Source organism: Pongo pygmaeus, chromosome 3 (assembly GCF_028885625.2).
Source record: "Pongo pygmaeus isolate AG05252 chromosome 3, NHGRI_mPonPyg2-v2.0_pri, whole genome shotgun sequence".
Classification (NCBI taxonomy): domain Eukaryota; kingdom Metazoa; phylum Chordata; class Mammalia; order Primates; family Hominidae; genus Pongo; species Pongo pygmaeus.
The window spans coordinates 183,262,866-183,286,719 of NC_072376.2; the positions used below are offsets into that span (position 1 = coordinate 183,262,866).

Sequence of the window (23,854 nt, forward strand, 5' to 3'; positions counted from 1 at the left end):
TGATTGATTGATTGATTGATTGAGATGGAGTCTCATTGTGTTGCCCAGGCTGGAGTGCAGTGGCGCAATCTCAGCTCACTGCAACTTCCACCTCCCAGGTTCAAGCGATTCTCCTGCCTCAGCCTCCCAAGTAGCTGGAATTACAGGCATGTGCCACGATGCCTGGCTAGGTGGTGCCACGATGCCTGGCTAGGTGTATTGTTTTGTTTCTGTTTTGTATTTTTAGGAGCAGTTTGTATTTTTGGTATTTTTAGGAGAGATGGGGTTTCACCATGTTGGCCAGGCTGGTCTCAAACTCCTGGCCTCCAGTGATCCACCCACCTTAGCCTCCCAAAGTGTTAGGATTATAGGCATGAGCCACTCTGCCCGGCCGGTATTGTGGGATTCTTATTTGGCCTAATTTCAATATTGTTGCGTCTCAGAAAATAGGGAGGCCTGAGGAGAGAGATGGGGAAATGGCTGGTCTGTGAAACAGTACACACATAACATTTATTGATGAAGTTTACTATCTTACAGGGGCACAGTTCATGGCACCCCCCAAAATTACAATAGAAATGTCAAAGACAATTATCAAGCAGCATAACATATATAATAATAATTAAAAAGTGAAATATTGTGAGAATTACCCAAATGAGACACAAAGACACAAAGTGAAGGCATGTGGTTGGAAAAATGGTGCTAATGCAGAAGGTTGCCACGAACCTTCCATTTGTAAGAAATGCAGTCTCTGCAAAGTGTTATAAAGTAAAGCTCAATAAAGTGAGGCAGCCCTGCACACTCCTTGTTTTCTCTGCAGCTGCCACACTGGTCTCCTGCCTGTTGCTGGGCTGCTGAATTGAGGAAGCTCAAACTTGCTTTTGGGCCTTGCTCTTCCCTCAGCCACCACTTGTCCAACATGAGTCTTTGTTCACCTTCTCACTTTCTCAATGCGGACTGAACTACCACCCCACTGAACACTGCGACATGCCCCTCCCCTGCACTCCCAGACCCTCTTCTTTACCCTCTCCAACCCATCATGGTCCTTTTACACTTCTAACAATCCTATGCAATCCACTTATTTATTATGCTTATTCCTTTTTTTTTTTTTTTTGAGACAGAGTCTTGCTCTATTGCCCAGGCTGAAGTGCAGTGGTGTGATCTTGGCTCACTGCAACCTCCGCCTCCTGGGTTCAGGCAATTATCCTGCCTCAGCCTCCCAAGTAGCTGGGATTACAGGCATGCACCACCAGGCCCGGCTAATTTTTTGTATTTTTAGTAGAGACAAGAGTTCACCATGTTGGTTAGGCTGGTCTTGAACTCCTGACCTCAAGTGATCCACCTGCCTTGGCCTCTTAAACTGCTAGGTTTACAAGTGTGAGCCACTGTGCCCGGCCTATTATGCTTATTACTTATGGGCTTTCCCCATACTCGAATGTAAGCTCCACGATAACAAGGACCTATTCACTGATAGTTCACAAACACTCAGAATGATTCCTGGCAATGTGGGCATCCATACATACAGTTTGAATAAACATATCCTTTTGTTAGCAAATAAAAATGGGATTGTATTGTAGAAACTGCTTTATAAAGACTCTTTGGCCTCATATTTTTTGAATGTGTTCTCATGTCAATAGACATATGATTCAAATATTTTTTCTATCCGCATCATGGGCTACTACTGTATATCAGTTTTCATCAGTTAATGTTTAATCAATCAAGCAATTAATTTGCTTTCATGGTAACCTTTTTTAAAAACAGCTTTATTGAGATGTAATTCACATACCATAAAATCCACCCATTTAAAATGTACAATTCACCTGTAATCCCAGCACTTTGGGAGGCCGAGGCTGGTGGATCACCTGGGGTGAGGAGTTCAAGACCAGCCTGGCCAACATGGTGAAACCCCTTCTCTACTAAAAATACAAAAAAAATTATCTGGGTGTGCTGGTGAGTGCCTCTAATCCCAGCCATTCGGGAGCCTGAGGAAGGAGAATTGCTTGAACCTGGGAGGTGGAGGTTGCGGTTAGCTGAGATCGTGCCGTTGCACTCCAGCCTGGGCAACAAGAACGAAACTCCATCTCAAAGAAATTAAAAAAAAAAAAACAAATAATAAAGTGTACAATTCCATGGTAACACATATCTATTGAGAGCAAGACATCTGCACTGCAATCAGCTCTGAGGTTACAGCTGTGAAGATACACAGTTCTTGCCCTCACAGAGATTATGGTCTGTGGGGAGAAGGGGACAGGCAGAAATTAACAAATACTTGCACAAATAATTACTTCTTATTGTGGTAAGTGCTACATAGGAAAAGAGACAGCATGTCCTATGTGTAATTAACAGAAGACCCTAACTAGTCTTAGGGCCCAGGGCAGGGTCCTGCCAGGAAGTGGAATTTACGCTGAGCCCTGTAGGATGAGTAGGAGTCAGGCAGGCAAAGGTAGAACGGCTGGTGGGGAGACTGGAAGGTTGTTGTGGATGGGTATGTAGGTTGTTTAATTATTTCACTAATAAATGCAGTAATAAAGGGCCTTAAATTATTTCCTTAAGGCAAATCCCTAGAACTGATATTGCTAGGTTGAGATGTATGCAGATCCATCCTCCCTTCCTCTCTCTTTTTTTTCTTTTTTCTTAAACCTTTCCTATGTATTACATTGCTGGAAGGGTGGTGGTTTAGGTGTCTAGGGAATTCCAAGTCTCCTACTATTTTGCTGCTTCCTTCTCAAGATGATTCAGACAGGATTCCAGGAGCCTTGGAAAATGAGACCCTATGGGAAATCTTTGCAAACTGAGGCTGGCAGGTAGCTGCAATGCCTCAAGTATAAACAGCATCGAAAATGCTGAACATTCAAATCAGGTTCCATTAGATCTGAAGTGTAGCGAGAAATCTTCTCCTCCTCCTCCCTCTCCCCCCACTTCCAGTCTCGCTTTGGAGTGCAGTGCTGCGATCTTGGCTCACTGCAACTTCTGCTTCCTGTGTTCAAGCAATCCTCCCACCTCAGCCTCCTGTGTGTGCACCGCCACACCCAGCTAAATTTTTTTTTGTTTTTTTTGGTACAAAAGGGTTTTCCCATGCTGGCCAGAGAGCTCAAGCGATCGCCTGCTTTGGCCTCCCAAAGTGCTGGGATTACAGGCATGAGACACCATGCCTTGACTATTTTCTCTTTACCTAGTTTCTTTCTTAAATGGAAAGTCATTGAAGAACTCTATTAGGTTCTAATTTTGATTGCTTTTTCAGTGACTCTGATGAACACATTATTGTAGTATTGAGAGGTGACAGCGTGCTGGCAGTCGTGACAGCGTGCTGGCAGTCCTCACAGCCCTCGCTCCCTCTCCGCGCCTCCTCTGCCTGGGCTCCCACTTTGGCGGCACTTGAGGAGCCTTCAGCCCACCGCTGCACTGTGGGAGCCCCTTTCTGGGCTGGCCAAGGCCGGAGCCGGCTCCCTCAGCTTGCAGGGAGGTGTGGAGGGAGAGGTGCCAGCGGGAACCGGGGCTGCGCGCGGCGCTTGCGGGCCAGCTGGAGTTCCGGGAGGGCGTGGGCTTGGCGGGCCCTGCACTCGGAGCAGCCGGCCGGCCCTGCCGGCCCCGGGCAATGAGGGGCTTAGCACCCGGGCCAGCGGCTGCGGAGGGTGTACTGGGTCCCCCAGCAGTGCCAGCCCACCGGCGCTGCGCTGGATTTCTCGCCGGGCCTTAGCTGCCTTCCCGCGGGGCAGGGCTCGGGGACCTGCAGCCCACCAAGCCTGAGCCTCCCACCCACTCCGTGGGCTCCTGTGCGGCCCAAGCCTCCCCGATGAGCGCCGCCCCCTGCTCCAGGGCGCCCAGTCCCATCGACCACCCAAAGGCTGAGGAGTGCGGGCGCACGGCAGGGGACTGGCAGGCAGCTCCACCTGCAGCCCCTGTGCGGGATCCACTAGGTGAAGCCAGCTGGGCTCCTGAGTCTGGTGGGGACGTGGAGAACCTTTATGTCTAGCTGAGGGATTGTAAATACACCAAGCGGCACTCTGTATCTAGCTCAAGGTTTGTAAACACACCAATCAGCACCCTGTGTCTAGCTCAGGGTTTGTGAATGCACCAATGGACACTCTGTATCTAGCTACTCTGGTGGGGACTTGGAGAACCTTTGTGTCCACACTCTGTATCTAGCTAATCTAGTGGGGAGGTGGAGAACCTTTGTGTCTAGCTCAGGGTATGTGAATGCACCAATGGACACTCTGTATCTAGCTACTCTGGTGGGGACTTGGAGAACCTTTGTGTCCACACTCTGTATCTAGCTAATCTAGTGGGGAGGTGGAGAACCTTTGTGTCTAGCTCAGGGATTGTAAACGCACCAATCAGCGCCCTGTCAAAACAGACCACTCGGCTCTACCAGTCAGCAAGACTTGGGTGGGGCCAGATAAGAGAATAAAAGCAGGCTGTCCAAGCCAGCAGTGGCAACCTGCACAGATCGCCTTCCACACTGTGGAAGCTTTGTTCTTTCACTCTTTGCAATAAATCTTGCTATTGCTCACTTTTTGGGTCCACACTGCTTTTATGAGCTGCAACACTCACCGCGAAGGTCTGCAGCTTGACTCCTGAAGCCAGCGAGACCAGAAGCCCACCGGGAGGAATGAACAACTCCAGACACCCCGCCTTAAGAGCTGTAACACTCACCGCGATGGTCTGCAGCTTCACTCCTGAGCCAGTGAGACCACGAACCCACCAGAAGGAAGAAACTCCGAACACATCCGAACATCAGAAGGAACAAACTCCAGACGCGCCACCTTAGGAGCTGTAACACTCACCGCGAGGGTCCATGGCTTCATTCTTGAAGTCAGTGAGACCAAGAACCCACCAATTCCGGACACGGTATCTGGGCAGTCTAGGTATTTAAGTACTAAGTGGTACTGAAATTATGACCATTTTGCAGGTTAGTACTGAAAATTTCAATTTCAGTTTTAAATTCCAAATAAAAAAAGACACGAAGTCGTTTACAAGAAGCACATGAAATACAATGGAAATTGAAAAATCTGAAAGCAGGAATAAGAAAAGGAAAAGCAAATTGGCCAAATCATATTAAAAAGAGAAATAAGATGAGTTACATATTCAAATTATATGAGAGGAGGAGGCATGTAATACTTATTTTACCTTAAATTCATTGAGTGGCCTTTTTATGTTCAGTTTTTCTTGAAAAAATAGTTTTGCTTCTCTCCTCAGACATCTTTGTGAATTGCCCTTCACTTTAGTTAGGTCTTGCCTTAAATGCCAAGACATCAGAGTTCTCTCCTATCACACTAGTTAAAATAGAGAGTCTGTCTCCAGAATCCTACATGGTCTTCCAGCTTCTACCTTTGTTCTTTCTGATCCGTTCTCCATGCTGGAGTTAGAGTGCTCTTTTGAAACCCAAGTCAGCCCATGCTGTTCTGCTGTTTATTTATTTATTTAGAGATATCATTCAGGCTGGAGAGCAGTGGCTTGATCTCTGCTCACTGCAACCTCAGCCTCCTGGGTTCAAGCGATTCTCCTGCCTCAGCCTCCCAAGTAGCTGGGACTACAGGCGTGCACCACCATGCCTGGCTAATTTTTTTTTGTACTTTTAGTAGAGATGGCATTTCACTATGTTGGCCAGGCTGGTCTTGAACTCCTGACCTTGTGATCTGCCCACCTCGTCCTCTCAAAGTGCTGGGATTACAGGTGTAAACCACTGTGTCTGACCTGTTCTGCTGTTTAAAACCCTCCAATGGCTTCCAGTTTCCATTAGAATAATTCGGACACTCACGTGGCCTGTAAGGTTTTACCTAGTCTGGCCACCATCTTGCTCCTATCTCTGACTTTTCTTCTTTTACCACTTTCCTGTTGTTGTGAGCTGAATTATGTCTCCCTACCTCCCAAATTCATGTTTTGAGGTCCTCACCCCCAATACCTCAGAATGTGACCTTATTTGGAAATAAGATTGTTGCAGATGTAATTAGTTAAGATGAGGTCATACTGGAGTAGAATGGGTCCCCTAATCCATTATGATTGGTATCCTTGTAAAAAGGGGAAATTTGGACACAGACACGCACTCAGGGAGAATGCCTCATGAAGACTGGAGTGATGCTGCCACAAGCCAAGGAAATACCAAGCCTAGGAGATGGCCTGGAACGGATCCTTCCCTACACCTTCAGAGGGAGCATGGCCCTGCAGGCACCTTGATCCTGGACTTCAAGATTCCAGAACAGTGAGACAAGAAATTCCTGTTGAGCCACTCAGTTTGTGGTACTTTGTTACAGCAACCCTAGTGGACTATCACACCTCTATTTGCTCTTTAGCATTCTGGACTGTTATGGTTCCTCAAACAGGTCAGATGTAGTTCCTCCTCAGGGGTTCTGCGTTGCAAGTTCAGGCTGCCTGGTATCTTTGCACAAGTATTTGCACGGCCCACTCCCTTGCTGCTCTCTGCTCAAATGCCACTTGTTCTAGGGGTCTTCTCTGGGCCCTCTATTAAAAACAGCACCCAGGCTGGGCGCGGTGGCTCACACCTGTAATCCCAGTACTTTGGGAGGCCGAGGAGGGTGGATCATGAGGTCAAGAGATTGACACCATCCTGGCCAACATGGTGAAACCCTGTCTCTACTAAAAATATAAAAATTAGCTGGACATGGTGGTGGGCGCCTGTAATCCCAGCTACTCGGGAGGCTGAGGCACAAGGATCACTTGAACCTGGGAGGCGGAGGTTGCAGTGAGCCGAGATCACACCACTGCATTCCAGCCTGGCGACAGAGCGAGACTCCATCTCAAAACAAACAAAAAACTAAAACAGCACCCCTGCCCTTTCATGCTCTATCCCTTTACTCTGTATTATTTTTTCTGTGGCACTTCACATATGATGTACTTTAATACATTTTACTGTCATCCCTCACCAATCCCACACCGCAAATATAAGCTCCATGAAGGTAAAGAATTTCTTTAATTTGTTCACTGGTATATGCTGAGTCTAGAGTAATAGGCACTTAATAAATATTTGCTGAATGAATGAGTAAAATATGTAAATAAAGGCTAGGCATGGTGGCTCACACCTGTATCCCAGCACTTTGGGAAGCAGAGGCGGGTGGATCACTTGAGGTCAGGAGTTCAAGACCAGCCTGACCAACATGGTGAAACCCCATCTCTCCTAAAAATACAAAAATTAGCTGGGCATGGTGGTGGGCACCTGTAATCCCAGCTACTTGGGAGGCTGAGGCAGGAGAATCACTTCAACCTGAGAGGTGGAGGTTGCAGTGAGTTGAGATCATGCCATTGCACTCCAGCCTGGGTAACAGAGTGAGTCTGTCTCAAAAAAAAACAAAAACATATACACACACACACACACACACACACACACACACATACACACATATATGTGAAAATTTAAATCCTGAAGCTTGGAACTAGGGTTAACTGTGAAGGCATGCTAACCAATACATTCCTTTTTAAAATGAGATATTCCTAGTTACCACAGGGTCCTAGAGAAAGAGTATGGTTCTGGACTTCAGAGAACTTAAAATGTTAATAAACACACATCACTAGTGAAAATTATATGACCGGTCGATATTTCACTTTCATTAAGACTTTAGATTCTGTAAAATAATTAAACCTACTTTTGATAAAGTTAATACTTCCTACCCACTGAGTATTTAATTAGTTGTGTTAGAAAAGAAATTGGAAGATATACTATGCTCTACACGAATTATAAGGGAAAGCATCTCACGTGCAGGGAAGGAAATTCTTAAAGTGGACAAATAGTCAAATTTAAATTAAAAGAAAACTATGCCAAGTGACAACTGCTCCATTATTGGCCACCTTGAAATTGCCATGTTGAATGCCACCAGGACCAGCTACTCCAGCTGCTTGAAGTCAATGTAGACCACGACCAGGGAGACCATGGCTTCCACACACAAGCTAAGCAGACTAACAGTAGGAAACCCATGTAATTTTTGTGCAGGCCCACACTGATGGTGACTGCACGGATGTGACTTTCAATGTGATTCCTATTGCTTGGTAGTAGCCCCTTTGCCACTGATATTTATATATTTTTACCATTGCCTTTAGGAATCTCTGTCCAACTGAAAAAGGGATCATGTCACCAGTTCACTTAAGGTGTTAAATGTATTTGTAAATGATAAAACAGTCATGTTATAGAATATTTTGAAAATAAGGAAAAAAATTACCCAACTGTTACCATTTTGGTAATGTTTTCTGTGTTCGCATAGTTGTAATTAAACTATGGCTATGCTTCTTCTTTTTTTCTTTCTTTCTTTCTTTTTTTTTTTTTTTTTTAGGTGAGACGGAGATTTACTCTTGTTGCCCAGGCTGGAATGCAATGGCGCGATCTCGGCTCACTGCATCCTCCGCCTCCCAGGTTCAAGCGATTCTCCTGCCTCAGCCTCCCGAGTAGCTGGGATTAAAGGCATGTGTCACCACGCCCGGCTAATTTTGTATTTTTAGTAGAGACGGGGTTTCACCGTGTTGCCCAGGCTGATCTCGAACTCCTGACCTCAGGTAATCCGCCTGCCTCGGCCGCCCAAAGTGCTGGGATTACAGGCGTGAGCCACTGCACCTGGCCAACTATGGCTATGCTTCTTATACCCTGGGTTTTCTTTCCTATTATACTCATTTTTACCTTACCGCCTCATCATAGAATGAATAATACTGCTTCATAATGGTGTTTTAGTGGTTGCCTCAAATTCAGTTAAGTGGATGAACCATAATTGACAACATTTTCCTATTGTGAGACCTTTAGTCACAACACCTCTGCCCCTGTCCCCAGCTTTCTGCTATTTTAAACTGCAATTGCTATCTTCACATTTTTAAAGCATCTTCCATAGTTTGCATAATTCTTTACTACAAATGTCTAAAAGTGGGATCCTTGGCAGGGAGGAAAGGGTTAACCGAGCGAATCTAGGCCACTTAAACCCACACATTACCAAGGAATGGGGATTTTCATGACTGGCCCTTGGCTGGCTCCTTGGAACTGAGCCCTTGCAATATTCTGGCTGATAAGAGCATTTGGCCTGCTGGGAGGTCTTCAGCCATACTGTACTCCATTTAGTTTTTCCATTTAGTTTATCCTAACAATGAGATTTACAGTGAACACCTGCGTTCCCTCTGTGGGTTGCAGCTTCGGTAACTGAGGTCAGCCATGCAGGCACTGTATGCATATGTGATGGCCATTAAGAAAAACTCGGGGCCACCAGTCTCAGGTGAGGTGAGGTGTGGTTGCATGTGTTATCACACATCCTTGCCGGAGGAATTAAGTACATCCTTTGGGACCTCACGGAGACTCTACTGAGACAGGAGACTTGGAAACTTGTGCCTAGAAGTTTCCTCCAGACTTTGCTCCATGCACAATCACAGATGAGTCCATTTAGTAAATCATCAAGCTTGGAGACCCTTGACACCCCTGGCTATACTGATGGGCATCAGTTGCAGATAATGAAAACTACTCTAGCTGATTAAAGCAAAAAGTGTTTATCATCATGTATTCTATGATTTCCAAAATTGTTGAAAATTGTTTACTAGCATGTATTCTGTGGTTTCCAAAGATGCTGGAATTGCTAAAAATGTAGATGGAGATTCCAGGAACCATTTCTAGCACCAGCATTTCACCGCTTCTGCCAGAATTAGAAAGCCACCAAATTAATAAGCTATTTGCTATAAAAATCATACTGCCTTAGCTAGGATCCATGTCAGCAAAACACGTGCCTTACATCTTACCTTGCTGCCCTCTTAACTCAGCTCTGAATCCAGGCATCTGAATGACAGCCATATCTGACACTGTAGCTGCAGGGGCATCTGCAAATGGAGCATTTTGCATTTACAGTGCTCAAAGATACAAGCAGGAAATTAGAATTTATGCTGAGTGAACTAATCCACAGTATCTAACACATTGCATTCAAGTGTATGAACATTTTAACGTTTCTTGGTAGACACTGCCAAACTGCTTTTCCAGAAGGTTGGAGAAATTCACAATGGCAACAGCAATGAATAACGCTGCATTTTTCCAACACTTTATAGTTTCCTAATGAGGGAAAGATAATCTCAGCAGACAAAAACAAACACTAAGGCATAAGGCACTGTGTGTGCCCACTCTTTTTCTTGCTGTTTTCTTTGAAGAAACAGATTTCTTAAGATTGTGGTGAGGAATAATCCCTTGCTTGAAAGCTGCAACTATAAGTCAATTTACAAATCAACTATTCCATGATGCTGACTTAAAAACAAACAAAACCAAAGCAAGGCACTCATCTATGCAATGCTGGGCGAAGCAATTTTGGTTATTGTTGAAAAGTACTGAATAAAGTATGGGGAAGGCTTATTTTACTTTTATAAGTCTCTCTAATTTATAATTTTCTGTTCCCACAGTGAAGAGAATTGTCAGGTTCCTCATCTTGGTCCTCCTCCAGGCCCTGCGTCTCTTCAATCGGTCCTACATAATTACCACTGGTTGCCTTAGAAATAGGGATTTGGGCTTGGGGTCAGCTGCTTTGATCTTTGAGGTTGAGATTTCTGCTTGAGAATTTTAGCTGTTTAAAGATGTAACATCTCATCCAGACGTGCAGGAAAATAATAACTGTGATGGAGATGTTTATATACACAAGGGATGGCATAAATAATAATGACATAAACTTCCTAATTCCTCAAAGATACTTACAACTTTACAACTATTGGGTCATAGAACACTTCGTCAATTTGTTAAACAGAAAATGAATAGAAAACGAATACAGGGTATTTATGATATACTGTCACAATGAGATCCTATTCTAGATATTACATGTGTGTGCAGAGAACATTGCAAAGGAAGCATGCTAAATGCTTATAGCAGTTATCAGCAGGGGTGAGACAGTGAGTGGCTTTTACTTTATTCCTTGTACATTATGGATTGTTTAAAAATTCTAAAATGAGCATATCTTACTTTAATAAAGATTTTAAAAGGTGAGAAAAAATCACTAAAAGGTATTTCCTAATACCTTAAAGGGTTGCAGTAGATTTAAATTACATAATTGATAAGAATGTATTTTTGTCAATTATGTAGTATTATGAAAATACAATGTAGTAAATTTTCCTAAGTCCACGATCTCCCCTCCTTACTTAGAATTAATGGGTCTGATGCCTTTAGGTATGTTTAGTTTAAGAATTTTATTTTAAAGGAATTTCTGTGGCATAACATAATGTTTATGGTACTTTTACTAAAAGTCATTTATAATGACCAAATTATAACAATTTTTGCAATAAGCTCTCATTAAATTTTCCTAAAAGTAGAAAAAGTACACATTATATACCATTTTGAACTTAATTACTTCTTTAAAATCTCAAAATAATTCAGTGTAAAATGTTAGTTTCAAAGACAATTTATGGGAAATTATAAAGCAACTACAAAGTTCTTTATAATAAATCCAAGATAAAAGTCATTTTTTACAGGTCGAAAATTTTTCAAAATGCCTAAGTGGATTATAAATACAGTTTGGCCATCTGATGAATTTAGAGGCACTTTAAAAGGTGTCTAGTTGAACTACTACAGATAGGACATGTTTGAGGAAATTTAATCTGTAAGTCTAATACCAGTGTTCCTGCCAAAACAAGAAATTTATTGGAAAAATCCATGAGCAGCATGATTAGTTTGATTTCTTTCTTTCTCTTTTTTTTAGAGACAGGGTCTTGTTCTGCCACGCAGGCCAGAGTGCAGTGGTGTGATCGTAGCTTACTGCAGCCTTGAATTCCTGGGCTCAAGTGATCCTCCCTCCTCTGCCTCCCAAAGTGCTGGGATTATAGGTGTGAGCCACCATGCCCAACCTAGTTTAATTTCTTCATAAAGATTCTTTTATAAGTTGTGCTAATACCTGGAAGGCCTAAAACAAAAAAAATTAGAATTAATTAATTTAGGATACTATATTGGAAAACTCTGTAATAACTTTAAAAATCCAAACAAAGAGTATCTGTCTAAGGTTGAGAGACGGCATTGAAAAGTCAAGTTTAATGTCAACTTTGTCTGTGCAGGATGCCATCAATGTCTATTAAAATATGAAGACTGAAGTACATCAGATTTTCAGGATTTTTTTTTTGTTGTTGTTCTTGTAGCCTTCAAGATCATTTTCCATTTTATCCATAACATGGATTATTTTAGATTTTACATAATCTCTCACCTGCGTTTTATATAGATTCAATTGCCCAACTCCACTAATACATTAAAACAGAAAGAACTTATGAAAAACACATTTAATGACATGAGAAAGCAAGTAAATAAAGAACATGTCAAAAATGTCCCTTTCCAAGGATAAATATAAACTCTTCTCAAGGTTAATGGCACTGTTCAATTTATAGCTCTTCTGTTTGATTTCCACACACACAGCTTATTTTGGTTAAAGCTAGATTGTGATTAAGAATATAATTCTATTTAACCCTTGATGATACTTTTTTCTTCAGAGAAAGAGACTGACAGCCATCATGAATTTGTACTTCTGGCTCATGTTAATTCAATAAAGGAAGGAAAGAAGTTTTCCTCATAACATGACAATTTACCCAGCTGAGTAGGTTGTGATACATTAGTCATGCAGACAATAAATTTTAACTCCAATTTAGTCTCATTTCTATAGAAGTCTAGCAACAAAGTAAAATGGGTCTTTCAATGATAGTTCATGACTGGTCAACAAATATCTGAATTTTAGAAACCCAAACAGATATTAAGTAATATTCTAATTCACAAAATATACACATGCATTAAAAAAATAAAACTGCAAGCTAGTATTACTCTGAGGAGAATACTACACTCACCACATCCATCTGTTCCGGAGAAGCTGAAGAGAAGGATGCTCTCAAGTAAGGGCTAGGAGCTGAGCTATCAACGTAGAAAGCATTTCCAGGGAGCATTAATACCTAAGAGAGTTTGTGGAAGATAAGTAATGTACCACTAAAGAAAAACTCAAAGATAATATAGTTAAGCCTAATCTCGGAGTAGGGAAGGATGTTTTAAGTTTAAAAGCAGTTAAAGAAATCACAAGAAAAAATACTAATTTATATAAAAATTGTGTATGTCATACAATGAACAAAACTAAACATATAGAAACTGAAAAAATGTTCAGAATCAATATGGCAAATGCTATCTTTTCTCAAAATATCAGGAATACACGAAAACTGAGAACACTCAAATTTCAGCCTTAATGTAGAAAGGACAGCTTACTAAAGAAAGATAAACGGTAATAAATACAAACAAATGTTTAATCTAACGAGAAAAGTAATTTTTAAGTGAATAAGTCTGAAAGTTACTTTTAAGCTGGGGCCTGAAAGATAAATTACGTCAGGCAAAAAGCAGGGAGCAGTATTTGAGGGCAAAGATACACAGAGTAAAGGCCCTGAGATGGGAAGAAAATTGGTGCATTCAAAGAACTGAAAGGAGGTAAAAAAATGTAATGTATAAAATGAAGGAACAAAAGTATTATGTAAGCGTGTCAAGATGGGGTGGTCGGAACAGCTGCTGTTCTTGATGGCCACACAGGCAGACAGCTCACTGATTGTAAGCTCCATTTCCTCTTCTTCCTGGGCATCACATATACCCTATTCCCCAGCCTCTTTCTAGCTGTGTGTGACCATGAGAGCGAATCCTAACCAATGGATGTGAGTAGAAGCCAGGTAAGAGGTGTCTAAGGCTGGCCCATACAAATCATCCCGTGTGTGATCTGCCACGCTCTTTCCATTTTGTAGCCATCTTGGAATCCGTGTGTTGAAGAATGAAAAGCAACGAGATGTAAGAAACCCGGGTCTCTGAATCACTGTTGGAACACAGAGGACTGCAGGTCACATCTTAGAATTATATGTGAGTCAGAGATAAACTTCTATTGCTTATTAAGTCTTTGAGATTTTCAAGTTTATCTTCTATGGTGGTTAGGGTTGACTAGTATAATCATGATCTTCAAGAGCATTGAGTAACTGCTTGTTATACTGTCTGCTAAAACAAGAGGAGTTGGGAGTGACACGATTTGGAGTACTCTGGGCAAAAGATTTCAAGGCAGAAGATGGGTTTCTCTGTCCTGGTTAAAAATAAAATGAAAGCCATCATTTCTCCCAGTAGCAAGGAAAAGTTCTGGGATGTACGAGAAGCAAGGAGCTGAAAGAGAAGGGAGTGGTAATAATCTCTTCACAAGATAACCAACATCTGGGCTAACAAAGTGGGGATAAAGCTGGAGATTATTTAGAAAAGGTAAAAAAAGAACATGTAGCAGGATATATGGGATAAATGAAGAGGACTGAAGAAGAGTAGAGTAAAAACAAAGTCTATATCCTTAGCGCCTCGCTTAGACATACCTACAGATAACCACTTACCACATATTTTGAGGATAATGGCATTGACAGTAAAGATTTATTGTATCAAATTGATTTATTATACTACAATGCATTTATTTGAAGTAAGTCAATTGTTTATCAAGTACCTACTATGTGCTGTGATTAGGGTTAGAACAATTAATGAAGTCTGAGTCCTGCCCTCAAGTAAGACGGTTAAGAGAGGATAATAGCTTTCCCAAGGTGGTGGAGGTAGGACTGAAGTCCAGGCAGTCTGTCTCTAGATCTAACTTCTAGAGCACCTTGTCTCTTAGGCACTAGCATGGCACTTTGCCATCACCAATCCAATCTGTCCTTTAGTTCTTATGATTCAAGACAAAAGCGAATCTAGCAGTAGGTTTCAGTGTGTATAAAAGACTGACAAACATGCAAATGGCTTTAATTAATGGAGAAGGAATAATTTATCTGGTAAACTGGAAAGCTACACAGAAAAATATTTAGAATTTTCAGCTTACTTGATGCCCCCAATGAAATCTAAGTAGACTTATAATTTAAATATAAAAAGAGGAAAAAAAAGAAACCTAGAATACATTCTATGAGCTAATTTTAAGTGAAAAAAAAATCAGGATACAAACTTTTCTGTATAATTTTAACTATGTAACATAAGTGCACAGCCAAAATACTTTAAGAACAAGCTTTTCAAGAAACTATACTATAAATGGTCACAAAATCTGGGTGGTAAAATCATGGGCTATTTAAAAATTTTTCATTATGCTTTTATACATTTTCCAAGTATCCTACCATGAGTATACTTTATCTTCATCATCAGAAAAAAACCCTTCATTTTAAATACCAGTGGCTAATACTTACTGAGCACTGAGTATGTGCCACATACTAGTCTAAGGGCTTTACATATATTAACTCACTTAATCATCAGAGCAACCCTATGAGAGAGGGATTCTTATTACCTCTGTTTTACAGACAAAGCACAGAAAGGGTAACCTATTCAAGGCCACACATCCCCTAAGGGGTGGTGCTGGGATTCAAACCCAACAGGTGTGGCTCCAGAGACTACCCTCAGCCATTATGCTAATCAGTAGCTGAGATGAACAACTATATTTCCACTAATTTAGACCAGCTGGATAATTATGTAACCCAAAAACCTCTTATGATTTTGATAATGCAATAAAATATCTAATATTAGAACATTATGAGTTGGCTGGTGGGCAACAAGAAACATTTCTTTCCATTTCTATTCAAGTAAAATATTAAAGAAAAAGTATGACTTTTCCTTAGGTTTCCCAGCCCTTCACCTCCCAGTTTTACCCCCATCTTAACGGCCTTTTCTTCAATCAGTTCTTTTACATCATTAATGCCTTTAACTTTAATCCATAAAAACATTCCAGCAGCAGGAACATGCCATTCTGCCAAACCTACAAATGAAAGAAGAGAATAAATGTCTTCCAAAGTAAGGCATTTTGGATGATATCAAAGTGTGTTGTTAAATGGCATAAGTGTAGTAAGTAGAAACTAGTATTCCTAAAACAGTTCCTTCAATTATAGCATTTTTAAAAACATCATTTTGTGAGCCTTCAAAATTGATGTTCTGGGTTTCATTTCGAAGAGTTACTGTGGGTGAGGGAAGAAGGGAGAGGTAGGGTGGGCAAATGAATAGCTCGCGTGTGCATATTTACAATGTAGTCAATCTTAGGGAAGTGCAAGAAATCCCACTCCTCTCTCCTTCACTTAGAACCACACCTAGACAAACATGGCTATTTCAATTTAGAAGAGGATTCTTCCATTATTTGTGGATTCTTCCAGCATTACAACAAATCCTAGTATTCTTGTAATAGTTTAGACGTCCAGTGGATTAGCATTTTTATCAGAATGTAATTAATTATGAAAAGAAATACTTAAAATTCAAGGATTCCAGAAGCGGTCGTGGGCTTTATGTTTCATTGAGTATTAGGATAGAGAAATCAAAAGCAAAGCATAATTATCTTTGATTTAAATTACTATCTTTTTTAAAAAAGAACTTGCTGTTGATTAAAAGTTTTTCTTCAGTACTATTATGCAAAGTGGTAAAATAGTGCTACTGTCAAAAAGATACTAATTCTTTTTTTTTTTTTTTTTTTGGATAGAGTTTTGCTTCACCCAGGCTGGAGAGCAATGGCATGATCTTGGCTCACTGCCACCTCTGCCTCCCAGGTTCAAGTGATTCTCCTGCCTTAGCCTCCCAAGTACTGAGATTACAGGTGTCCACCATCACGCCCAGCTAATTTTTATATTTTTAGTAGAGACGGGGTTTCACCATGTTGGCCAGGCTGGTCTGGAACTCCTGACCTCAGGTGATCCACCCACCTTGGCCTCCCAAAGTGCTGGGATTACAGGCATGAGCCACTGCACTCAGCCACTAATTCTGTTTTTACCAAGACTTTATAGAAAATAAGATAGGAGAGAAATAAGGAATTGCTATTTTTGGTTTTCCTATTATTTATATCAAAGGCATTTTAATAATATAATTAAAGCCATGTGATTAATTTGACCTTCATAATAAAAAAATGAATCTAAAACATTTTGCAATCAAGTTAGCAATAGATAATACTACAGAGATAAATGAGGTTAACGATTAGAAGGCAAATAATTTGTCAATAAGACATCTGTCTTTGTACAGCTTAGTTAGAGAAGAATGGTTTGACAATTTTACCCTTTGGGATAAAATTCTGAAATAACTAAAATTTTTGAAAATAGATATTATTAAGCTTTAAGTAAGTTAGTGGTTGATTTTTAGATGAATTTTTTTTTTTTAAATCACAAATTCTTTGCAGCAGACAGGTAAAGTGGATAGGAAGGCCTGTGCCCAGGTTTATCAAATGTTGCTTCTGAGATGATTTATGGTGTAATGTTTCCTTGGCAAGAATACTCCCGGACTGTTTCTTTTCCACCAGGATTGTTAGCAATATTCAGTGTTTATCCCCTGCTTTTACAGATGCTACTGTTTATCATGAGGACGAATGTACGTTCCACTCACCAGTTAACCACTTGTCTGCAGCTGCCAATATTGCATCCTTCTGGTTACTATAGAAATCAATAACCCTAGAAGAAGAAAACAATGAAATGGATGTGCTCAGTACATTGATTGCAGAAGCAAAAAAGTCTCCAGAGTCCAGGCTATAAGAATTTGTTTTCTATCTTGATTAAAATGTTGAATGCTTGATAGAAGAATGGAGCATATTTGTTTCACTTGTCTGGTGAAAAACTTTTAACCGCTGTGTTTTTTCTTTCATTGTAGAATAATTACAAAATAAAAATTCATAAAGAGAAGTCCATTTCTATGTAAAATATGGAACCTAGAAGTAGCAGGATCAATCTTTGTGTTTAGTTGTCTAAATACTGGTTCTCATCACTCAGGATAAAAGACAATACTATTGAAATAATGAATCACTGGTCTGGGAATGCGAATACCCCATTCCTCCTTATTTCTAAATGTCCTAGGAGGTACCACATTTACACAGCTAAAGTAATCCATAACTTCTACCAATATACAGACTATTTACGGAAATTATGTTCACCTTCATCTTTACTTGAGCCAAATCCTGTGTCATGTATCCTTCACAATTAATCATTATTAAATAAAATATTTATGTGTATGAATAGTTTACCCATTACATCATTTAAGTGAGTAAATCTTAACCTGGTGGGAATTTTGGACTACCATAGGAGTGGGTGGACACTGCTTTCAAACCACACCTTGGATGCTGAGAAGACTTGCTAGGTGAAGAGCTAATAAAATGAATAGACTTTTGACTTATTAACAGACCGTTCCTATTGTCTCTCCTTTCCCAGGATACTTAGGAAGGAAGAATAAATCAGTACTGTAGGTGATCTGTACTATGTTCACTGGGCTCCTATTTTGTTCATAAATATTTAAAGAAATGATACAATACCTGTCTACATGAGCCATGAAACCCTCTTCTCCCCATTCGTGTAGAAGCTGTGATATCATGAGCTAAAAGAAATAAAATCATAAATATCATGTTTCATCCCCTGAAAATGTAATTTTTGCCATATATAAAAGCAACTCACTTTTGATTACATGTAAACCACAATAAGATATAACAAGCTGAGCCTAGCTTATATAGTCAGTGATTTAAAACAAATGTCAATTAATAACAATGATAACACTAGTAAAAATAACAAATATTGATATAGTACTTGTTATGTAGCAGGCACTATTGTAAGATACTAATATATTTTACCAAATGTAATCTCTCTAAATTTCTGTTTTACTAATGAGGCACAAGGGTTAACTTCTGAGTCCCACAGCCTGAATTCAGTCAGGCTATCCAGCTCCTGACCCGCGCTGTTAATTGCCATGCTATACTGCTTCTCTAAATATAAAAATGTACAGTAGATGTGTAAAGTTACATGACATATTGGAGATTTTCTATTTAAAATAGAAGTTCTAGGCTGGGTGCGGTGGCTCACGCCTGTAATCCCAGCACTTTGGGAGGCCCAACAGGAGCGGATCACCAGAGGCCAGGAGTTAGAGACCAGCCTGGCCAACATGGTGAAACTCTGTCTCTACTAAAGATACAAAAATTAGCTGGGCATAGTGATGCACGCCTGTAATCCCAGCTACTCAGGAGGCTGAGGCAGGAGAATCGCTTGAACCTGGGAGGCAGAGGTTGCAGTGAGCCAAGGTCATGCCACTGCACTCCAGCCTGGGTGACAGAGCAAGACTCTGTCTAAAAAAAAAAAAAAAAAAAAGGTTTAAAATGTTATAAATTGATAGTGAACTTCTATTGATAACAGATACAAAAAATATGAAAAAAAGTCTCCAACTCGGTAAAACATGGGGCCATCTGTACTTTATGGAACATACAATATCAAACAAGTGTCCTATACCACACAAACTTTTCTATTCTAGTCATATTTTTGCAACCTGCGAGGTTGTGTTACAGAGGGATCCAATAATTTCTCAAAGTTTGTAAGGAAATTTACACATTCTCTTAAATTAATTTTACTTTATTTTAATTAAAATGCATTCCAACCCATTTCTTTAGGAAAGATTAGCATGTCTGCAAAGAAGGCAAACTATGAGTCACTAAACAGGTTTGGAGTTTCTGTTCTCTACCATCTATTTTTTTAAAAAATTCTAATCTGATTACAAAAAAAAAAAAAAAATCGATGTCCTAAATTGTCCTTACCTGGTTAAAAGTGCTGGGGTGCAATGTTGAAACTTGTATGTGTAAAATAACTCTCTCTATTAAGGGTTTTGGACCAGTTAAAAATCCTATTCTCAACCTATGTCGAAAGAGAAAAGGCACGATACCAATTCCGTATTAACAATTAATACATATCACTTTCCTGATTTCATTAGACAGACAATTGTGACCTGGGGACAAAAGGATCTAGATAATTAAAACATTCTAATAAAACTAACTACCTCTGATTTCAAAAACAAATTTAAGTGTACATTTAAAACAAGATTGACCATGTATTTCCAAATGTGCCCTTTCATAACTGATATCAAAAACCTGACTGGTCCCACTACAACTTTAGATAAACAGCCAAAAATCTTTGACTACTGGAGGTCAATAAAGGGAAAAAAAGGCCTATGCTAATACTAATCATGAAACTGGTATTTTAAGACAAGTAGACTACAAGCATTTTAAGTGAAAAAAATTGTCTAGACTAAAAGATACTGAGGTACTATCTCTGGCTCTATTAGATCTGGCGTCAAGTTAGAGACACAGGGCCTTACCCAGAGGAAATGATTTTTGAAAAAGAGTCAGCTCTGATGACACGTCCATCAACATCCATGGAAAGAAATGTTGGTACCCTGAACTTAAAATGAAAAATAAAAAATACTGTTGGTCTGAAAGCTCTGTTAGTCACTGTATGATTATTTTGAATAGAGAGTAGACAGGAGATGGATTTGGATAACAACAGTACAAATATTCTCTTACCTTTATTTCAACCCTTTAACATGGAATACCAAACAAAAATGCATATTCTTTTATTAGCATCTGCTTGTCTTCATGGCTTTTCTGCCAAAAACACACACAAGGGCTTATTATTTGCTCCAGATGCCATTATTATGAACTTAGGGAAACTTCAAACAGGCCCTCTTTGCCCCAGAGGTTGAAATCCAGGATTAACAGACTTACAGGAGGGACTCAAGAAACACTAGTTTGAACAAGATCATAATGAGGATGGCCAGCAGCACTGAAGGGTGTTCAGAGAGAGAACGCTGATCCTTAGGACCGACAGAAAGAAAAATGATGAGAATGAAGATGAGAAATTAGTCAACATGAAAGACTGACTTCAACATTTACTTTAAAAGTAGCTACAAATGAGAAAGGAAATTGGCCGGCATGCTGATGGTGGGAGGCAGGAGGCAAAAGTGATGTTTTAGGAAACCCTGTAGAGAAATCAAGAGTTCTTATCTCTTCCCAGTATATTTAAGGGGCAAGCTGAATCCAAGTATATGTTCTTTGCAGCCCTGAGAGCAACGAAAGTGTTGGCTTTTGAAGAATCAGGCTTTGGTCTTAACATTATCATCATCTATCAGAAAAAAGTCATCATGAAAGGTAGCTCACATACATAATAGTGTGAGAATCAATCTAAATGCCCATTACTCTGCAATAAGATCCAGGACACAAATGACAGGGTGGCAAATGTGTGGTGCACTGCCTGTGATGCCTCCTCTTGTGTCCATCGGGGACACTGCTAACAGAGCACAGCCTCTTTCTCCTTCAGCTTGAGCAAGGCTTCCTAATCCTTCTCATACATCTTTCTAATCGGCCACCACCAAGACACAGAAGTCAATTGCCAAAGATGAAACTCAGTTCACATCCCTGGGTGATGTTTGAGGAGCTGTTAACTTGGATGTGGAGTTTAAGACGTCCATTAGCCCTGATTTACTCTGTTTGTCCCAGGGCCTGGTACAGAAAGCCAGATACTATTTTGAAGGTAAGTAATTTCTGGAAAGAGCAGTAATACCAAAAAAGAAAGGTACTAATTCCATAATAAAACTGGAAGACTGAAAAGTAAAGTAGTAGCAAATTAATCATAATTGATTTACTTTCCATGTAAAAGTAGATTAGTTCTTACTCAGCAGTCAGCCTAATACCCAACACAGTGCAGTAACTTACAACTTATCTTCTAATAGTGAAGTAAGTTCACATCATCACTTACCTTGTTAAACTGGAGAAAATAGTAAGGATCATCTTCTATTATGAGGAAATCATATTTTCTTGCAAGCTAAAAAAGGTTGAAGTAATTGTTTATTTCTTAAAGTAATCTATTTCTTAAAAGTTATCTAAAATTAAATTCACTTGGAATTATAATTCTTTGTACTCATTCAAGGAACTACTGTGTGTCTATTGTCTTAGATAACGAGGATAAAAAGAGGAATAAGGCATTAAAGGCTCTTATTCTCATGGAAGTTAGATTCCAGGGGGAAAGACAGAATATACATAAGCCTGTGGAGCCTGTGGATCATGAGCAGAATAAACATTAGATGAATGGTTTTATTTATTTTGTTTTTTTGAGACAGAGTCGCGCTCTGTCGCCCAGGCTGGAGTGCAGTGGCGTGATCCTGGCTCACTGCAACCTCCACCTCCTGGGCTCAAGTGATTCTCCTGCCTCAGCCTCCCGAGTAGCTGGGATTACAGGCATGCACCACCATACCTAGCTAATTTTTGTATTTTTGGTAGAGATGGGGTTTCACCATGTTGGCCAGGCTGGTCTCAAACTCCTGACCTCAAGTGATCCACCCGCCTCAGCCTCCCAAAGTGCTGGGATTACAGGCATGGGCCACTGAGCCCAGCTAGATGGGTGGCTTTTAAGTGCTGGGCAGAGCATTACAACAGGTGAGGGAGAGAGTGACGGGGTAGCTATTTCAGGTTCAATCACTGAGAAGGCCTTCCAGACCAGGTAATATCAGAGCTTAAAATAACAGGAAGGAGTCAGTTGTGCAAATATCAAAGAAGAATCTAGACTGAGGGATGAATGAGGGCAAAGGTCCCATTCATTCAAAGGTCCCATTCAAGGTCAAGCAAAATGCTTGACATGTTTAAGGGCTAAAAAGGACAGTGCGGCTGCCCCAAGTGCAGCAAGAAGAATGATAGGAGAGAAGACTTGAGAACAGACCGACCATGTTACCTAGCTCTGCAAGGCAGATAAAAGAATTTGGGCTTTATTTTAACTGCAAAGAGAAACCACCGGAGGGCTGTAAACAGGAGAACCCAGAGCCGGGCTTTATACTGACATTTCTGCAGGGACAGATGTGGCTGGCTGCTGTGTGAAGAGTGTGACTGGTTAGAGCGCAGGGCGAAATGCAGATGGTGTAGTGAAGAAGGCATTGGAGGAGTCCAGTGAGGGCAGGCAGGGGCTCAGAAGATGGGGACAGTGATGACAACAGAGAAAAATGGATGGACTTGGATAAGCTCAGTGGTAGAGTCCACAGGAGAAGCTAGATGTGGGGGATGGGGGGCAAAGGAGGGAATGACAGGAATAAAGGGTAACCATTCATAGTTGCACTCTTTATGGAGATGGAGAATGTGAGAGGCTGTAGATCAGAGGTTTGGGGTGGGGCTGTGGAAAATCAGGAGTTCTATTTTGGGCATGTTAAGTGTGAAATGATTTTTAGACATCTCTGTGGAGGTATCAGCAGAAAGTTGGATACAGAAGCCTGGGGCTGAGGGAAGAGGTAGGGGCCAGGCAATGTGCCAGTCATTGTGTACGTAACGGAATAGACAGCCACAAAACTGGACGAGGCTGTCTGGGGAATATGTAAACAGAGAAGAGAACTCAGGACAGAGCCTGGAAAGTACAAACATAAGAACATGACTGTGTATGTGTATGTGTGTGTGTGTATACATGTGTATATATAGATACACGTATATATATGTGTGTGTGTATATATGTGTGTGTGTGTGTATACATATATATTTAGAGTTGGGGTCTTGCTATGTTGCATAGGCTGGTCTTGAACTCCTGGGCTCAAGCATCCTCCCACCTCAGCCTTCCAAAGTGCTGGGATTACAGGTGTGAGCCACTGCACCCAACCTGAGTCAATATTTTGAACCTAAAAATTTTCTAAGTAAAAGGAACTGGCTGAAATCTTTCCTATGATTCCACTGGATGTGACTAAATTCTATAGAGTTTAACATGGGTTTTGTATTTGTTTTAAAAAGCTATTTGTAGTGAAAGGTTGGGGGCACAGTCAGGTACATAAAAGAGACTTTCTAAAAGGCACATTTCTCTTATTTTTCAAAAGATTTCTGGGGAGTTTAATATATGTTTGATACTTAAAAAAATGTTTATAGTGAAAAGCTAGGCATCACAGGTATCTCAAAGATTTTATGAAAGGGGAGCATGCCTCTTATTTTTAAAGAATTCTTAGTAACCTAAGATGACAAGGAGTAGGAAGCAGAACAGACAAGTTAACAACACAAAATAATGGAAATCAAACTTGGGGTAAAATATTAAATAATCTCATAAAATTTAATATCAGGCCAAGGATGCTATTTCTTTTATATTAAAACATCAATTATGGGGAAAGAAAAATCTCATAACTTATGAAAGATGCAGAAATTTA

At 40.4% G+C, this 23,854-nt stretch overlaps 1 protein-coding gene across 2 annotated transcripts in view; it reads right to left on the bottom strand.

Moving 5' to 3' along the window:
• Positions 1 to 11,090: 11,090 nt before the first annotated feature.
• The window catches only part of AADAT (aminoadipate aminotransferase), a 30,178-nt gene continuing 17,414 nt past the window's right edge, over positions 11,091 to 23,854 (bottom strand). For both annotated transcript variants that reach the window (XM_054485942.2, XM_063664293.1), the window contains 8 exons: positions 21,448 to 21,513; positions 20,012 to 20,094; positions 19,455 to 19,551; positions 18,192 to 18,253; positions 17,276 to 17,340; positions 15,571 to 15,677; positions 12,742 to 12,843; positions 11,091 to 11,819 (listed from right to left, as the gene is read on the bottom strand). In XM_054485942.2, coding sequence (XP_054341917.1) covers positions 11,778 to 11,819; positions 12,742 to 12,843; positions 15,571 to 15,677; positions 17,276 to 17,340; positions 18,192 to 18,253; positions 19,455 to 19,551; positions 20,012 to 20,094; positions 21,448 to 21,513 — 624 coding nt within the window. In that variant the 3' untranslated portion in view covers positions 11,091 to 11,777. The remainder of the gene's footprint in view (positions 11,820 to 12,741; positions 12,844 to 15,570; positions 15,678 to 17,275; positions 17,341 to 18,191; positions 18,254 to 19,454; positions 19,552 to 20,011; positions 20,095 to 21,447; positions 21,514 to 23,854) is intronic.